Below are 17,092 nucleotides of genomic sequence, written 5' to 3'. Positions count from 1 at the left end.
TATGGATTTGTCCATAATAAATCTTGCTGTTCTCAGCAAATGCATCTGCTTCGTGATCCACTTCCCCCCTTTACAGTAATATTTAAATTCCTTCCAATTTAATCTTTAATCAGCTGCATCCTTATTTTCATATTACATATTGTATTTAGATAACACAATTGTATTTTTCTCTACACATTTTTTAATCAGTGATACAAGCAGGTCCTGTGCCAAACCCAGGCAATGATCACTATTCGGCAAATAGTTGGTAGGATGAGTTTGTTATTACACAAAAGGGAAAATAAAAAGTAAAGGGAATTTTAAATAATGTTTTACATTGATTATTTTTACCACTTTCTTAAAAAATACAACTGTATATCAAAGTTGTGTTAATTGATATTGTAACAGCCTGAGTGCCAGAGGGCATGGAACACGAAGCACAGACTCCCTTGACAGTGACAGACGTTAACAAACAACTAATAGAACGATGGCACTCACTTAACATAAACAGTTAACATGAACATGAAGCTAACTAGCGTGAACATTAACAACTTCTACAAAAACAAGGGCAAACATGAACAATGACCGACAGTACTGCACAAATGAACCTGGGTTTAAATACATAGACATAGCAAGATTAAACCAGATCCAGGTGTGTGCAGGCGTGGTTACAAACGCCAAAAACAAGAACCTCTCACTGCACGCAGCAGGCCAAACCATGTGACTCGTGGGGGGAGAGAATTCTGTGACATATCTAACCACCCAGACATGTAGCAGAACTGGAAGAAAAAAAATTGTGTGTGTACCCAGTCTGTTGGGGGACCTGATATAACTTGTAATGTGGCGCAATAGAGAAGCAGATGCAATCACTAAGAAGACTGAGATATAATTGGGGCAAATCCAAAATCAGAGTCATTGAAACAGTCCAGAGCCGACATGGAAAACATGATAACAAACATAAGGAAAACATGGAAAAAAAGGAAAATAAACAAAATAATTGAACAGGCTAATCAGAAACTGAAAACCACATAGAACACAGAGCAGTCTCCCTATTCGTTAGAACTGTTGAACCCTGTTGCCTGAATTATGGCCTTTCCATTATAACCTGAAGCCAGAACTATTATTGAACTATAGCCCTCAGAATGTAATTAAGTTATTAATATTATTACCCGTAGAATTGACTGTAAACGTTTGACTTGGCAGAGAAGTCAATTTAATATCTATATTGCTCCCATGCTGACAGATTACACTTAATATTAACAAAATTCCCACCATCCCAACATCCCACCATGAGACTGATTACTTTAAGAAATGTGACCAGCATCTGCAACAGGCTCAAACTGTTATGGAAAAAGAATAGCCGAATAAGTAAAATTTAAATGCTTATTGTTACGATTCCAGTAAGAATGAGGCAAGAGGTAGAACGCAAATGCAGGAGGCAGTTTATTAAATGAGGTAAATACAAACACGAAGGGCAAAACAAACCCAAAGGGGCAACACTAAGAGTAAAATAATACACAACCGGAGTGAACAGAAAAGCAATGGCGATGACATTACAACAAGCATAAGCTAAACCTGACAGAAGGAACATAACATCACAATAACCAACATGGGAAACCAAACGCAGGGTTTAAATAACCAAGACAATCAAGCACTAATCAGACACATATGAACATATGAACAGGGAGAACCAAAGGACTGGAATAAAGGAACAGACGAGCGGTGGAGAAAATGAAACTATGAAACGGAACAACCAGGAAGCAGAAGGAAAACAGACAACAGGGAAACTATGAAAACAGGGATGTCAGGAGGGTGGCCATTCGTGACACTTATAGTATAACATTTGCAGATAAAACACCTCATAAAATCTTCACACATTTCAGCATTTGCCTCAGGAGTAGATATAACACTCAAATCCAATGCCTTATTAACTGTATTAAAAAGAATGTTAGGAGTGCGGGAATGTTTGGCAATTATATTGAGAAGGTCATTTGCTCTTGCAGCTTTTACCACATACTGATAATTAAGTAGGCATTCTATGAAAATTTGTTAAGAAACTTAAAGATCTTTTTTCCATTTCCAATATCTAGCTTGCTACATATCTGTCTGAGTGCACATGTATATTTTTAAGGTTGCTGGATTTAAACAGAGCAATTAAGTCTAAGATGTCAGCACATGTAGCACATGTAGAATTGAATAAATCATCCAACTCATCAGTGCTAGTACATTGAGGAGGGTTTGCAATAATGCAATCTAGAGAAGTTGAAAACTGACTGACCATATGAGGTGTAACATAAAGTGTTGTTATGAAATGAAGGACCATAATACATTGGAAATACATGAAATTAAGATAATGGTTATAATTGTTCTCTTTATTACCAGAGAAAATATTTAGATTTGTGAATTTGTTTTGTTGTTTGTGGAGTTATCTTGCCCGTGATTAGCAACACATTTTGAGAAAATCATATGTTTGAATGTAGCCCTTAATGTCACGCAACCAGTTTCTCTTAGCTCTGAAAAAAATAAATATCAATACACTTCCCAGAGTCTCATTCACAGCAAAGAACAACATTCAACCCATGACTGATCATTTATTCATCCTCAATAGACTATTGATTTCACCTGTTTCACATTATCAATGTTTATATAAACCTGTCTGTTTCATTATATCCTTGCAAATTACTTTTTCTAGTCCATACTGATTAGTTTATTCTCTTTGCGTATATTTTGTTTGGACCCTGTTGTGTTTTTGGATTTTTGCCCTCTTGATTTGTTTGCCCTGTTGTTTCTGTCTGTCTTTGTTTTTGTTTTTTTAGGCTGGTTTTCTCTGTTTTTTGTTTTTTTTTTGGATTCTCCCTCTGGATTCTCTTTGTTAATTAATTAATTCTTTTTATCTGTGAGCATCTGACCATTCTGTCCTAGAACACTTTACCCTACCCCTCTAACTCAAAAGAATTAGCACACTTTATCCATAGATGTTAATTTGCAAATCGAAGGTTAGTGCCTATATCAGACCTATGTATTCAGGGATAATGACAATGGATTCATGATAAATAAACCTGGCTCGATAAATAAACATGAATCCTGCTTACCCTTGCTATCGATTACAGTTACACTCTTATTAGTAACTCTCATCAATTGTAGACTGATCTTGGTAAGACCAACATTTTTTTCACTTGAAGTAGCTTTAGGAAAAAAGAAAAATGTGGTCTTGATACTGTTTACTTCTACTGGTGAATCAATTAAATCATTTAATCATGTAAAGATTAAAGTTTTAGTTTTTGATGCCCCCCTCTGAGGTAATAAAATTATATTGTAAGTAGAAAAGTATGGATGGCTTAAAATAAACTTGGTTCACGTAGACAAAGTCCTCTGTAGGCTTCAGTGTAAGGCCTCAGAAGTCCTCTGTGTCAGGCCTCAGTCAAAGACCTCGGTCTAATGCTGGAACATCTCAACCAAGCACTAGAAGAAACAATAATATGATGAGCACCAGGTGGTTTTAATGAGATCACTTTTTTAAGCCAGAATGCGTGTATTGCGCTCAGATTTCTCCCGTTATGTCCCAGGCCTCTGAGTGAGTGATACAGTCTGTGAGCTCTGATCTTCTTGCCCTAGGCCTGCCCCAAAACCCACCTCTGGTACAGCTCAGAAAACTGATGGCCCAGAACCCTGACAGTGTGAGCCTGACTGAAGTGCGCAGGTCCTGCTCCCTTGTCTTCCACACAGACGTCCTGAAGAACTTCCCCTCCGTACGCCACCTGCTCGCCTCTGTGCCCAATGTCGTCCGGATCCAAGGGGTCGGCGTCCAGACACGCGTCCTGCCCCCTGATCCGTAGACGTCACAGGATGTGCTGGCCACTATGCGCTCTCCCAGTGACGGGTTTCCCAATTTCACAATCGATATTAAGATTCTGGGACTGCAGTAGTGTAACAAAGTGACGTTTTCCCATGTTTATAACCCCGTACTGCAGTACAGGCAGCTGACCAGAGGGGGCAGCAGCACCCTGAAGACTGAAAAGTGATCAACGCACAGCCTGAGTGGATAATAAGTACCTTCTTCAGGGGGCCCTCATGGGCAGTTGCATCCCAGAGGCCTTCCAGACGTGGAGTACTGACACATTTTGATACCTTTTAAAAACAGACATTTATACTTGGGACCATTGCAAACCTGTGGCATTGCATTATCAGCTTGGAGTGATGGAAGTCACAATCACCAGAAAAAAGACTAACCACCAAAACACAATCACCAGGAAAATACAGTCATGAGAAAAAGACTATAACCAGGAAAACACAGTCACCAGGAAACAAACTTAAGATGCAAAGGCTTACGTGTTTAATGAGTGTTTGTTTGCATTTAGCATTTTATAAAATTGTTTATCTTCTCTTAAATACAAAGTCATGAGATATCATGATTCAAATTGTGACTGCTGCCTTAATCTCTATCCAATGCAAATGAAGCTAACAGTCTGTAACCTCAGTCAACATTTTCTGTGCCTCTGAACTAACTTACATGGTTAGTAGTTGGAATTGTAAATAAACTTGAAACATATAAACAGTAAATAAAATAAATGTGAAATGTGTGTGTGTGTGGGGGGGGACATGAAAAAATGTGAAACTTATCTTGTAGAAAATGTAAAATAAAGCTGTAATAAACTGGTTCATTCAAGAACTAAAAAGCAATATGTTTCTTCATCTGATTTGAGCTGCACTTGACAGAATAAAATCACTTTATGGTAGTAAAGATCACTACTTGATCTGGTGTGGCATTTTTACACACTTAAGTTGTTTTCTGTTGTTTTAAAGACATTCATAATATCCCTTTAAACATAGATTTACATAGGGTATTGTTTATTACACTGATGTTGTCAAACTCTAGTACTTATTGTTTATTACACTTATCATTGGATAAGATAGACCCTATGTTTTTTGTACTTCTAGTATGTATGTATGTATTTTGTACTTCTAATACCACCACTAGTATGTATTTTGAACTTTTAGCACTTATAGGTATCAGCAGTGATCCCTGTATTTCTACAGTATTCTAGTTCATTGGTATCTTGGACTCTAACCTACCGTACTGTACTAGGATGTATCCTATGAGTAAATGAAAAGCACTTTTGTAAGTCGCTCTGGATAAGAGCATCTGCTAAATGCTATAAATGTAAATGTAAATGTATGTAGGGTAGGCAGGTTCTTAGTCACAGTAATTGCATGACATCGCACTCCTGTGGAATATGTAATAGCGAGTAGGAGGTATAAATTGTAACATTTATTACATTAACATTTAAAAGTGAATTTATTACATGGATATAGTTTATATCATCAAATTTGCATATTTGTTCCTCTGGATTTTTCAATCATAGAGAGAATGTGTAAAGTGAATTGCAAACCAGTGGTGTGCTGTGCAAAGTTAGGATAAAAAAGTAATATGGTTATATTAGCTTGTTTTATAATGCTAAACCATTCATACACTTCACCCACTCATTGTTTACATTGCTGCTAATTTACACACACATGGAACCAGATATGCACCTTTGTACTCACTGCAGAGGTAAGTGTCCCACTTCAGAGCAGTAGTCATGGTGTAATGTGTGTGTGTGTGTGTGTGTGTGTGTGTATGTGTGTGTGTGTGTGTGTGTGTGTGTGAGAGAGAGAGAGAGAGAGAGAGGCACAGGGTTGCAGTCCAGAGACGGTGTTGTCCACGTGCGGGCTCAGTGGGTCGGCTCCCTACTGCGACAGCAGGTGTTGAACGGGTACGGAGTACGGATTATACCCATGTTGCCGTCCATGTTGGGACGCGGAGCTCCTGGGGGCCAGGAGAACTGCAGGTGCTGAATCAGAGAGGTGAAGAAGAGGAAGAGCTCTGTCCTCGCCAGAGATTCACCGAGACACACCCTCGGACCTGCGACACATACACACGTACACATATACACACGCCAACCAGTGAGAATACACACACACACACACACACACACACACACACACACACACACACACTGTTCCCACTGATGCAGAACATCAGATTGATTGTCTACCAACAATCTGTCTGCCATTCCCCTTCCTGGACAGAACAGTGGCAGGCTCACCCAAAGAAAAGGGGATGAAGTGTTCGTGTTTGCAGAACTGCCCTTCCTCATCCAGAAAGTTTTCTGGGTTGAATGTTTCTGGGTGCTTCCAGTACTCTTTGTCAGTGAAGACTGCAGTTAGGTTAGTCATGATCATTGTTCCCTGTGTGTGTTGGGAGGAATAAAAAAAGAAATACATATATTGTACAGTCAGTAAAAGTCAATGATGCTTCTTCACCAAGAAGAGTGTTGTCATCTTGTATTTTAAAGGGAAAAAAATATAGTAAAAAAATGTAAATCAAAATCCAAGCTACTAAACCCAAACCCTAAAATAAATACAAAACATGCAGTGATTTACCCAGTGTTGGTATATCTTTCTGAATTTCAAAGTGTTCTCTTGGACTTCAGTTTGAAGATCCCTTTTTCACCCTTTCACCTGTTCAGACAGAACAATCCTCCCACCCTCACAGTTACCTTGGCGATGTTGTACCCCCGTAGCTGGGTGGGCTGTGTTGTCTCGTGAGCCACGCCGAGGGGCAGAATGTTGCCAAGGCGCTGGATCTCATGGACGGTGGCGTAGGTGTACGGGAGACGTGAGCGGTCGTCCATGCTGGGAGCACGGTCATAGCCCAGCACACCAACGATCTCCTCATGACAGCGCTCTGGCCAACAAGAGAATGTGGGAACATGCAGAGCACAGAGAAGAGAGAAGAATGTCGTTTAGTCATGAGTTTTCTATACCATTATCAAGTGCACATATGTGTCTAGGACACTGTTCCTTTGGGATCAGTCTGTCATTGAGTTTCACCTTGGACGTTGGAGTTGTCCATCATGAAAATGAGACCCCAGCGGAGAGTGGTCGCCGTAGTGTCACTGCCACCAAAGAAGAGGTCTAATGCCGTCATAATCAGGTTCGCATCATGGAACGTGGAATTAACTGTCGACTTGTGCTGCTTGGAACATGAAGACATGATTCTGTTGGTATATCAGAGATGTGATATACCAGCAAAGATGTGAGGCTGCACACGCCCCCACTCTGACACGCTGGGCTTTCTAACTAAGGGACGAGGTGATTCAGGCATGCTGAAGGGAACTTGGTCTGAGCTGCACCAGGCTCCAGCCCCCCTGACCCGGACTACAGGCCTCTCTCCACCGCCTGCTGTCCCAGTGAAGGGCTCCCCCTGCAGGTCAAACTCTCACCTTGCTTATTTCCACCAGGTAGGTATCGATGAAGTCCCGCAGGTTTTCTGGATCGAGAGTGTTCCTGTGCTCCACCACGGACTCCTGGACGAACTCTATTAAGGCACAAGCATTGCGGTAGATCTTCTGGTGTGGCCCTGGGAAGTGTTTTATGAAGGGGAACAGGTTGAAGATCTGTGTTAAAACAAGAAAAAATAATCTTACATTCCATGGTGTCATTTTAAAAGCAATTTCTTCTAGACTTGGTGGCAAAAGTTTGTCGCAGCAATCCACATTTATGAAAGAGGCAACGTGTTAAGTGGTGCCGTTTGCTTTTAACGTCACGTTAAATCTGGTGATATGTTTCTGGTGATGTGTATGAATTTGGCCCACTGTGTTTCGGTAGCAGCAATCATCAGGACAGTCCTGGCTGAGACCCTACCTGTGCTGCAGGTCCACCAGCTACTCGAATGTTTTCATTCAGAAGTTCCAGCAGCTGAGCAAAGCGCTTGTTGTTGTAGTCGAAGCGCTCTCCAAACACGATAGAGCAGATGATGTTGGAAACGGCGTTCATAATGGGGTGGATGGGGTAAAAAGGGTTCCCTTTAAAGAAAATAGCAGGAGAATTGATCAGCAATGGATCAGCAAAACGATGGCAGAACTTGAATTCTAAAGCTGTCACACAAGTAGAGCGTGGTCTAGAATTGTGTACTGAAATGTCCTTAAAGCCAAACCCTAGTGTCACCACACCCTCGTGCTGCTGGAACTCTTGGATGAGGTACTGTGTTTCCTCATTCACACGCTCCTCCACAGACTTCTTCCCCAGACCGAAATTACGCAGCGTGTGCAGCACAAAGCGTCGCTGCACCATCCATGCGTTACCATACGTGACCGACACAATACCTAAGAGAGAAATGTGTGTGTGTGTGCGTGCGTGCGTGTGTGTGTGTGTGTGTGAGAGACAGAAGGAGTATTAATTCTCTGTGGAATCTGATCTTTTCCTGTAAATGTAATGGGACTTTGAGACATACTTCTTCTGGCATGCACATTGTGTTACTGGTTTTAATGCTAGTTTTAAAAAATGTTAAAGTTTACAGTTAATTGGCAGAGTTCAGAGGTCATGCACTACTGACCGTACCCGTGGGTGATCCAATCAAATAAAGGCATGAACGGCCTTCCGGAAAATACAGTGCCTTTGTGAATGTACGCTTCCTTCATGAGCTCCATGCTGTTCAGCACAATGATTGGCTTTCTGCCCAAGTGCATGGTGCACATCTCTCCATATTGGCTCATCTGAAGAGGAAGCAGAATACCAGCCATGCAATGTTTACACCGTTACATAAGGGCAAAGGATAGGAGTGGTTTCATTTTTGTTTCTTGACTGACTTACAGTGCAGACGCCTGTGTAACCAGGTAGGTTACAGTACAATACAGATACCTGTGTAACCAAGTGTTTTACGGTATTTATTTAATGTTATTTAAGGCCAACATGAGCTCTGGACTAAGGGAACGAGGGGTCTGTACCATAGTGCAAACAGTACACTTACACAGGGCACACAATACATTTACACCTGTGGGACCTGAGGCACCTGGCTGTGCTTTCAGCTCACCACACTCCCAGGTTGACTCAGGACAGGTGTGGGCAGGAATGCAGTGTGCTGTATGGGGGTTGACCAGTCACCTGTGTAACCTGCTCACTACACAGCTGCCGGAATGCCGTGTGCTGTATTGGAGGTGACCTGCTCTGTACTCAGCCACTGGTATCTTTTTGAGTGGAGGAGGGGAGTGCTTGGGGGAGTGTTTGTTATGCCTGTCATTGCTGACCTGCTGGCTACATTCCATGGCAGAACAAGTAAAGGTTTTGACATGACGACATAAGGAAGTTCAGAAGTCTACCGGCAGTCACAACTACAGATTTCTAAATATTCTGAGGTCTATAAAACTGTAACTATTGCCAGTAATCAGCAGATTAGTGACTATATTCAATTGCATATGTAATGCTGTACTGACCACTTACATACGACATAAGTATTAGGTGTCATATGTATGACACTTGCTCAGTATGCTAGAGGATCAATGTTGGTTGCTTCACATAAATATTATTACATGACCACACATCCATACAAGTCATGATCACAGAAACAATTTCACAACCTCTACAGGACATGAACACAGCGTAAATAACCAGGACAATGAATAAACTGACCAATCTGATGTGGGCCATTGGATCCCTCAATATCTGGTGCATGTTTCCCAGGAATGGCAGTGGGGTGGGTCCTGGAGGAGTGCAACTCCTAGAGGAGGTCATCCTGAAGACCTCCAACAGGAGCAGGGAGAGCAGGAGCACCAGCAGTGCTAGGCCAGCAGAGACCCAGTCCACATATCTGAATAAAGACTGCATTCTGAGAGGTGCTGTACGCTGCAGAGAAGTGCTGCTTTATACAGTATCGCCCAGAAAGGAAGGAGAGAGGCAGGGAGAGAGGGTGGAGAGAGAAATGGGGGGAGGAGAGAGGGGGAAAGAGGATGAGAGAGATTGGGTGAGGGAGTGTGTGTGTGTATGTGTGTGTGAAGGAGAGAGTCCATGAGTGAGAGAGAGAGTGTATGTGTGTGTTTGTGAGACAGAAGTAGAGGGAGACAGAACCGTTTGGCTGTCGCCTCTATAAGATCCCCTCATGTGTGACATTACTGGGTAAAAGGCACATGAAGACAAACAGGTTTCTTGATATGATTGTAGAGCAGGTGAAAGGTCAAGAGCACAGAAAATGTTGCTTTACTTCAACTCACAAATTATTTTCACACACAAACAAACCTTATGTTTAATCTCACATCAGTAAGTCCTGATGTTTGAACCTTATAAACACTCATTTACAATTGTTACAAAAGAGAGGTTTTTTCACTTGACTGATGCAACCTCTTGTAATGGTCTGATGTTTCATCTTTGTTGCAGTATAATGAGTATAATGAGGAATGTGGGTTGTTGTGTCTCTAAATGTGAGTGTATAGTGGGGTTTTGTGTGTCTAAATGAGTATGTTGTGGGAGTTTGTGCCTCTAAATATGAGTGTATTGTGGACTTTTTGTGTAGGTTCACGATGTTCTGGGCATCATGAGTTAAAGAGTTGAGACACTATGGCTCAGGGATTTTGACTTCCCCTCCTGCAGGAGATTCTTGGGTTAAATCCCAGGAAGCCCTGGTTTAAAGAGGTGTACTTATTACAAATAAGAGCACCTGTTACAAAGTGATGTCGCAAAGAGCTTTAAATCACGTATACAGATGTAGTGAAGAGGGATGACTTATTTTGAGATGTGAAGATGTTTTTATTAATGCTCACATTGAGAAATACTTGAATAATTTGTTAACTAAATAAATGTTTTTTAAATAAACAGAAGCTATGCATTTAAAAAGTTAATGCAGTGGCCTTACATCATTTTGCTATAAATGATGTCTCTAAAGGAAAGCTCATACTCGCACTTTACACCTGTCAGTCGTAAATCCGGCTCATCTTACACTGCTTTCAAGTTCTGTCAGAAATATCATGGGGCGTTCCAATTGCATACTATTTACTAATAATAAATAGTTTTTGAGTATCTATTACCTAGTGTATTTAAAATTGAGTACACTCAAAAATACAAGATGGATACGTAGAACTAGGCAGTTTTGGAGTATGGTTTGAATGGACACTGTTGTCCGCTAATGCAAAACGGAAAAGGAGGAGCTACTCGCGTCTGGGAAATTTTGAAAACAGTTGGTTCAGCACCGACTGTTGCAGGCGGTTGGTGTATAAACGTCAGTACACCAACAGTAATATAATTAAGAAACATAAAATGGCTGATATTTTAACTGACAGTAAGAAATGTATTTGAAACGCATGTTACCTTAAATTAGCTATCAACCTAGCTGTAGTATTGTTTGGCTTTCATAGGTAAGATAGGTATCCAATTAGCCGACCAGGAAGCTAGCTGACGGCAGCTAAATGTAACTTATCCATGTTTGTAAACGAGGGAGAATATCATGCTTTACTGTTTTACGGTTAATACCAATGTTGATGTAATATATGAACTCAGTGAGAAATCTATGACCTCATACATGAATAACCATAGTTAGGATACAGTAGCTACTGCTCCTTAATTGCCATGTAGCTAGCATTACCTAGCTGAGGTGTGAGCTCAGGTAATGTTACATGATAATTGTTAGCGTGAGCCCAGAATAATTGTATCTTTAGGTGTGTGAGCACAAAAGGAATACAGTAAAAGGAAGTTAAACATGACAAATCATCTAAAACACTCTCAGGGGCTGATGGACACCCGCCTGCTGATAACCAGCCACAAAGAGGAGAGCGAGAGAGGAGGGAAATTTTGTAATTCGACCGGATCGCCGTGGAGCCCAACTGCCTTTCATTCAGGTTTTTCCGTTTTCTTTAAACGCAGCTCTGTTGTAAATGTGCTTTTCAGTCCCAGAGGGGCCGTGTTCCGTTAGGATATGAATGACAGTGCGAACCCTCCATGTGAAAGATGACCATTTACTGTGGTGAACTCGTGAAGGCTGCGGTTTAATTCACAGGAAAACAACTGGAATCTACACGTTAGTAAATAAAGCAGCACTCTTTTACCGGGGCGTCTTTGTCGTAAAGCAGTACGGTTAAAAAAAAAAAAAAAAAAAAAAAAAAAAAGCATCGTAAATTTACCGTTTTATTTGATCAAATATAATCTTTAATAAGCTGTAGCTTACAGTTACGTATGTTGGCATAGCAACGCTTCATCACTTCCTATTAGTACGAAACTAAGTAGTACGTTAATATTTTGTGTAGGAACTCGCCAAAGCCGAACTATTACGATCAGAATATACTATATATATATTATAGTATTAACATTAACAAAAGGAGTTCTCTCATGGCATCCATTTCCACGACCAATAACCTCTTGAACGCATAACCACGTCGTAATTACGACCTCCAAACTAGTAATTAGGACTTTCTGAGCAGGGCTGGAAGGCTGCGTTAATTCAGTTCAGTTCAGTAAGCTTTATAGTATTGCCAATTATAGTCTAGTATTATAGTATAGCATTAGCTGCTTGTCAGAACCGCCAATAAAACACAGAGCTAGCTAGCTAACGTTAGCAAACTACCAGCTAAACAAGTTAGCTAGCTAGCAGTTAGCGAGCGCTAGCTAGCTCAATTCGCCAGAACAACCACCAAGTCATCTATACAACAAGCTGTTAGCTAGCGAACTAAGTTAACGTTAGCCAGCAGTTAACTAACTCCTGTTCAAACACTGGGTTTCTCTAGCTTAACCGGTTCATTGGAACCATCTATGAAAAACTGCCTCAAAATACACTAATTGACTAGCTAGCTAGCCAGCCGTCGCAGCAAACAACTTAACAATGTATAGTTTGTTCACCAAAGTTCTCTCAAATGGATTTTGGGGATCTTATTGAATGTGTGGGCACCTGAAATGCTAATATATTAGATTACTAATATATGACTGATATTTCTTTTCCGTAGGCCTTATACATTCTACAATCAATAATGACGACATTCAAACATTTATTGCAACATTTCAATAATTAAATATGATTTTCAGCGGATCTGAACAAACACAAGAACTGTAAGACCACACAGTACACGCTTCGCAGTGTTGATGTGCAAGCTTTTTTTTTCTTTTTTTTTCTAGCCAACAGCTGTCACTCTTCTCTGTTGTCGGATTTCAATGCTCCAATGCATCGAATCTTTTTCGACACAATCAGGAAGAAGCTCTTAAAGCTTCAGTGGGTCTTCATCCACCCATCACTACAAAATAGGTTAACACAAACGAAGGCTTTGAAACACAGATTCTAATAAACACACCCATTCAAATAAACATGCAATGAACAGCCAAAAACAGCATCAGACAGGGTTTAAATACATGAACTTAACCAGGTAAGAAAAAGGGGCAGGTGTGGAAAATCAAATGAGGGGCGGACAAAACGAAACTATGGAATGGAACTGAAATACACAAGACAGGAAAAACACGGAACATATAAGCTGGGAGGGACTGATCATGACACTAAGGATGCAACATGCCTTATTACATTTGTTAATAAAAAGTACACATAGTAATAAATATGATGCAGAACACATGCCCCTGTGGATCTTACAACAATTCATTTTAACCTCTTTAATTTTAAGGGATAACATAGTTATGGTACATGATAACTGTGCACCAATAATCAGAAACATTTAACTACAAGTAGCTGACCTTAGACCTGCAATATGAATCCATTGCCTGGTCCTGGTAATCAGACAGTTGTTGTTTTATATTACACCATTCCCAAGGATTATCTGGGTTGCTTTCAAAAGATGTATACTAAATGTATAGTATAGTAGATGTATAGTAAATACATGAAAAAAATACCCTGCAAAATTGAACAATATTTGTTGCCAATACCAGACTCAAGGTATAATGTAAGAGTACCAGCAATAACTGCAGGTGGTATCAGGTACAAACAGAAAATATGTCTTCTGATGATGGTCATTTTTACAAGGGCACACAAAATCACTCAATACATTTTTCAGAAGCAACAAGGCTGATAATAATGAAGATAAGTGGATTTTTTAAAAGATGATTTGTAATCCGTGCCAGGTCCATTTCTATTTGAACTGACATTTGAGTGTGAAGACAAGCTTTTCAAGTTTTTCACATTAGCATAAGTGGGTAGGGACAGTTGTACACATAAGAGAGAAGCCCTGTGCATATAGTATATTTTTTTAAACCTCAGATACACTACAAGTACATACAAGTATGCAAAATATACTTGCCCATACTTGTAAAGAATTTGTGAGACACAAAAAAATTTCTGATCTCTGTAATAGTAGTTTAACCAATGAATGAACAACAGGGGTGAACAATTATTAATTGCTAAAATATTTGTAACTATACTTTTTTGTATTACATTATTATGTTTGTATTATATTATTTGTAATATATTGCTGAAAATGAATCATTTTATAGGAGCAAAAGTCTTATACAAGGGGAATAAAGCTGATATACATTTTTATTCTGAATGCATTTATTTATTAGTTTTTTTTTTTTAACTAACAAAGGTAATAGGAACCATTAACTTTAGAAGCCCCATTGTTAGTGAAGAGAACAATAAATTGCTGAAAATGAATTAGTATTTTATAGGAGCAAAAGACAGAATCTTCTGAAGGCATTTATTTATTAGTTAATTTTTAACAGCACTAAAGAACATTATGTTAAATGTTAATACCATATGAATCAGACTTAATTGGTTCACACAAATGGTGATTCTTACAGTGGATCATAAATGTATTACAAAGTAAAGTTGACATACTAGAATAAAAAAAATCAGGTGAATCCCAAAACAAGGTAGCCATAAGAAAACAAAGCTCAGCAAGAAAAAGCTGCAGGCCCCAATCCTACACATTTCTCAGAAGGTGGAGACACATCTCACAAGATGTGAGTTTTAATTTAACAAACCCAGAATTTAACGGTAAAAATCACAGCCTGCTTTTTGAACCGCACCAAGCAGTTTAGGTGGGCCCTCAAGATGGTGTGTCCAGTTAAGTGCATAATCTGGGTTTCCTGACCTGCTTTACCGCAAGAGGAGCTCGACCAAAGCTAGCTCCCAACAACAGATTTGTCTCTCTACTGCCAGGAAAGTGATTCAGAGACAAAAAGAGGTAGCGCTTCTTCTTGCGAAAAATTGAGGCCCTCATCCAGTACAACACTTATGACTTCTACACACATACATACACAGTTAAAAACCATTCTGGACACTGGACATTCTACACTGAAAAAATTATTGATGTTTATTACTCCTGGCTCACCACCCCTTCCGCGTTACAGTGCCACTCCTCAGACTTATTTACGTTAAATTGAATGTTTAGTGTTGTTAAATGGTTGATTTGTATATGCGTGTTAGTTTAGTCCTTTCACATTAATTTATTGAAATCCAAAATCAATATTAAATCCACAAGTCTTTTACTTTGACCTTTTCTCAGATAATAAATTTTTGTTTTTCTGTTAATCACTTCAGTTACACCATAACACAGTAATCATCACACAGTACACAATAGAACTATACTGTTCTCTTTTACCTTTTGTGTTGTGTTTGGGTTTTAAGTACCAACTTTGTGCTATGCAGACAAAAAAAAAGGAAAAAGTGCTGAATAAGCAGATGGTTATTTAGATGCTCATTATTAAGAACATTGTCATGTTTCAGGCATTTATGAACCAAACCAGCCTGTGTAGTCATGCCGTTAGCCAGCTGTGAGGTCACTGAGGTCTGGATCCAGCTAATTTCTTTAGAGCTCAAAATAAAAATTTAAGATAAATACAACTAGATTTTTTTTATCTTGTGGTCGACAAGTTGTCCTACATGATGAGTGCATTCTGAATTCAGATTAAAATTAATAAGTGTCCATTGTGTGAGAGAAGGTATTAGCGCAGCCCCATGCATCATCAGCGTTTCAACTAACATCAGTTGTTGGCCTCTAAAGTAAAAGCAACATGTTAAACATGTAGCATGATAGACATGTAGATTGAAACATGTTAAATATGCATACTCTAGCCATGATGAATACTAGGCTATTTCTTTCTTATTAGTAGGTTAGCTAACGTTTCTCACAACTGATTAAAAACAACGGTATCAATAACAGTAGGTCTATAAAAAATAGACGTTACGGGGATGGTTGATCAAAACAATCCAGTCAGATTTGTTTCTAAGACCCCTTGTTTGTATTTGTTTGTAAGCGAATTAAGATGTTAAGACGTTACAAGCATCAGGGTTAGGATTAAGGTTAGGGTTAGTATAAGGAAAAGCAAGCAGATGTAAGGACTACACTAAATTAAAAAAGGAGATCAGGTCAAAGTCGATTACAGTCATATCATGAGTAGGGCGTAAGCACTGATTTAGCCAGGAATTCAGCAGGACACTTCACAACAAAGTTAGTAATGCTATAAAATATCATATAAGATGTAATTGGTTCAATAATAGTACAGTAACAATTTCGAAGAGAACCACAACCGAGGCATACAAGGGCTAATCTTTTTGTATATCTGTAACAGCGTCAGTCCTGCCCACTAGCCTTTCTCCGCTCAGACGTAGATCACCCTCACCTGAATACTGATTAATTACACCTGTCTCTCATTTCAGTTTCTTTTATAACCTCCCTTTTCCCATAGTATCCTCGCAAAGTATCGTATTCTCATGTATACCAAGCATTTGTTTATGTTGCTTTTCCCGGATTTTGACCTCTGCTTTCCCCCTAGACAATGCCTCACTCTTAGTACCTTAGACAACCTCGGATTCTGCCTTCTGGTTTGGACTGTGCCCTCAACTCTCCTCTTCGCCATTCCCTTCCCGTTTACGACTACTCTTCTATTTTGCCTCACAACTCCTTCCTGCCTGTACTGAAAATAAACTCTTGCATTTGGATCCACACTTACCTGTGTCCTGACGATTCCTTACAACATCCTTGAATGATGCACTTATATACGGATGACACACCTTGCCCAGACCACGTGAGGCTGTTGTGCATGCAGATATCAGGAGCACATGCAGTGAACTTATTCCAAGGCTCTACTTCACAAAAGGAGCAGACTGTGTTATGGAAACTTAAAGGTGTGGGGAGTGCACCCAAAACGTTCTCGCCCCAGTTCTGACAATTCTGAGCTGTGCAACCAGTGAGGATTTATTAGGACATCATCAATTTCTTCTCTCTTTGCATACAAGTGTAGAATTATTCAATCTTTGGTGTATACAATGAGTCCCTTTTCTATCTAATCTTATTTATTCAAAAGAGGCACTTTTTTCTCTGCAAAGAGAATATGTCTCTTGATAAATTCATGTAACAGCATCCCAAATGGTTTT

General features: G+C 39.7%; 1 protein-coding gene across 11 annotated transcripts in view; it reads right to left on the bottom strand.

Moving 5' to 3' along the window:
• Nucleotides 1-4,289: 4,289 nt before the first annotated feature.
• LOC113568672 (cytochrome P450 2B4-like) overlaps nt 4,290-17,092 on the bottom strand; it is a 28,720-nt gene continuing 15,917 nt past the window's right edge. For 5 of the 11 annotated variants that reach the window (XM_081704374.1, XM_081704376.1, XM_081704377.1 and 2 more), the window contains 9 exons: nt 9,430-9,655; nt 8,357-8,516; nt 7,974-8,126; nt 7,666-7,826; nt 7,245-7,418; nt 6,853-6,997; nt 6,519-6,706; nt 6,066-6,207; nt 4,290-5,881 (listed from right to left, as the gene is read on the bottom strand). In XM_081704374.1, coding sequence (XP_081560500.1) covers nt 5,691-5,881; nt 6,066-6,207; nt 6,519-6,706; nt 6,853-6,997; nt 7,245-7,418; nt 7,666-7,826; nt 7,974-8,126; nt 8,357-8,516; nt 9,430-9,655 — 1,540 coding nt within the window. In that variant the 3' untranslated portion in view covers nt 4,290-5,690. Of the gene's footprint in view, nt 5,882-6,065; nt 6,208-6,402; nt 6,707-6,852; nt 6,998-7,244; nt 7,419-7,665; nt 7,827-7,973; nt 8,127-8,356; nt 8,517-9,429; nt 9,659-17,092 lie in introns of those variants that run through there. The other 6 variants (XM_081704372.1, XM_081704375.1, XM_081704378.1 and 3 more) reach the window with 3 other exon arrangements.

This window comes from Electrophorus electricus, chromosome 21 (genome assembly GCF_041902795.1).
Source record: "Electrophorus electricus isolate QZ-2024a chromosome 21, ASM4190279v1, whole genome shotgun sequence".
Taxonomy (NCBI): Eukaryota; Metazoa; Chordata; class Actinopteri; order Gymnotiformes; family Gymnotidae; genus Electrophorus; species Electrophorus electricus.
Note: the sequence above shows the minus strand (reverse complement) of the source record. Positions and strands in the feature narration are given on the sequence as shown.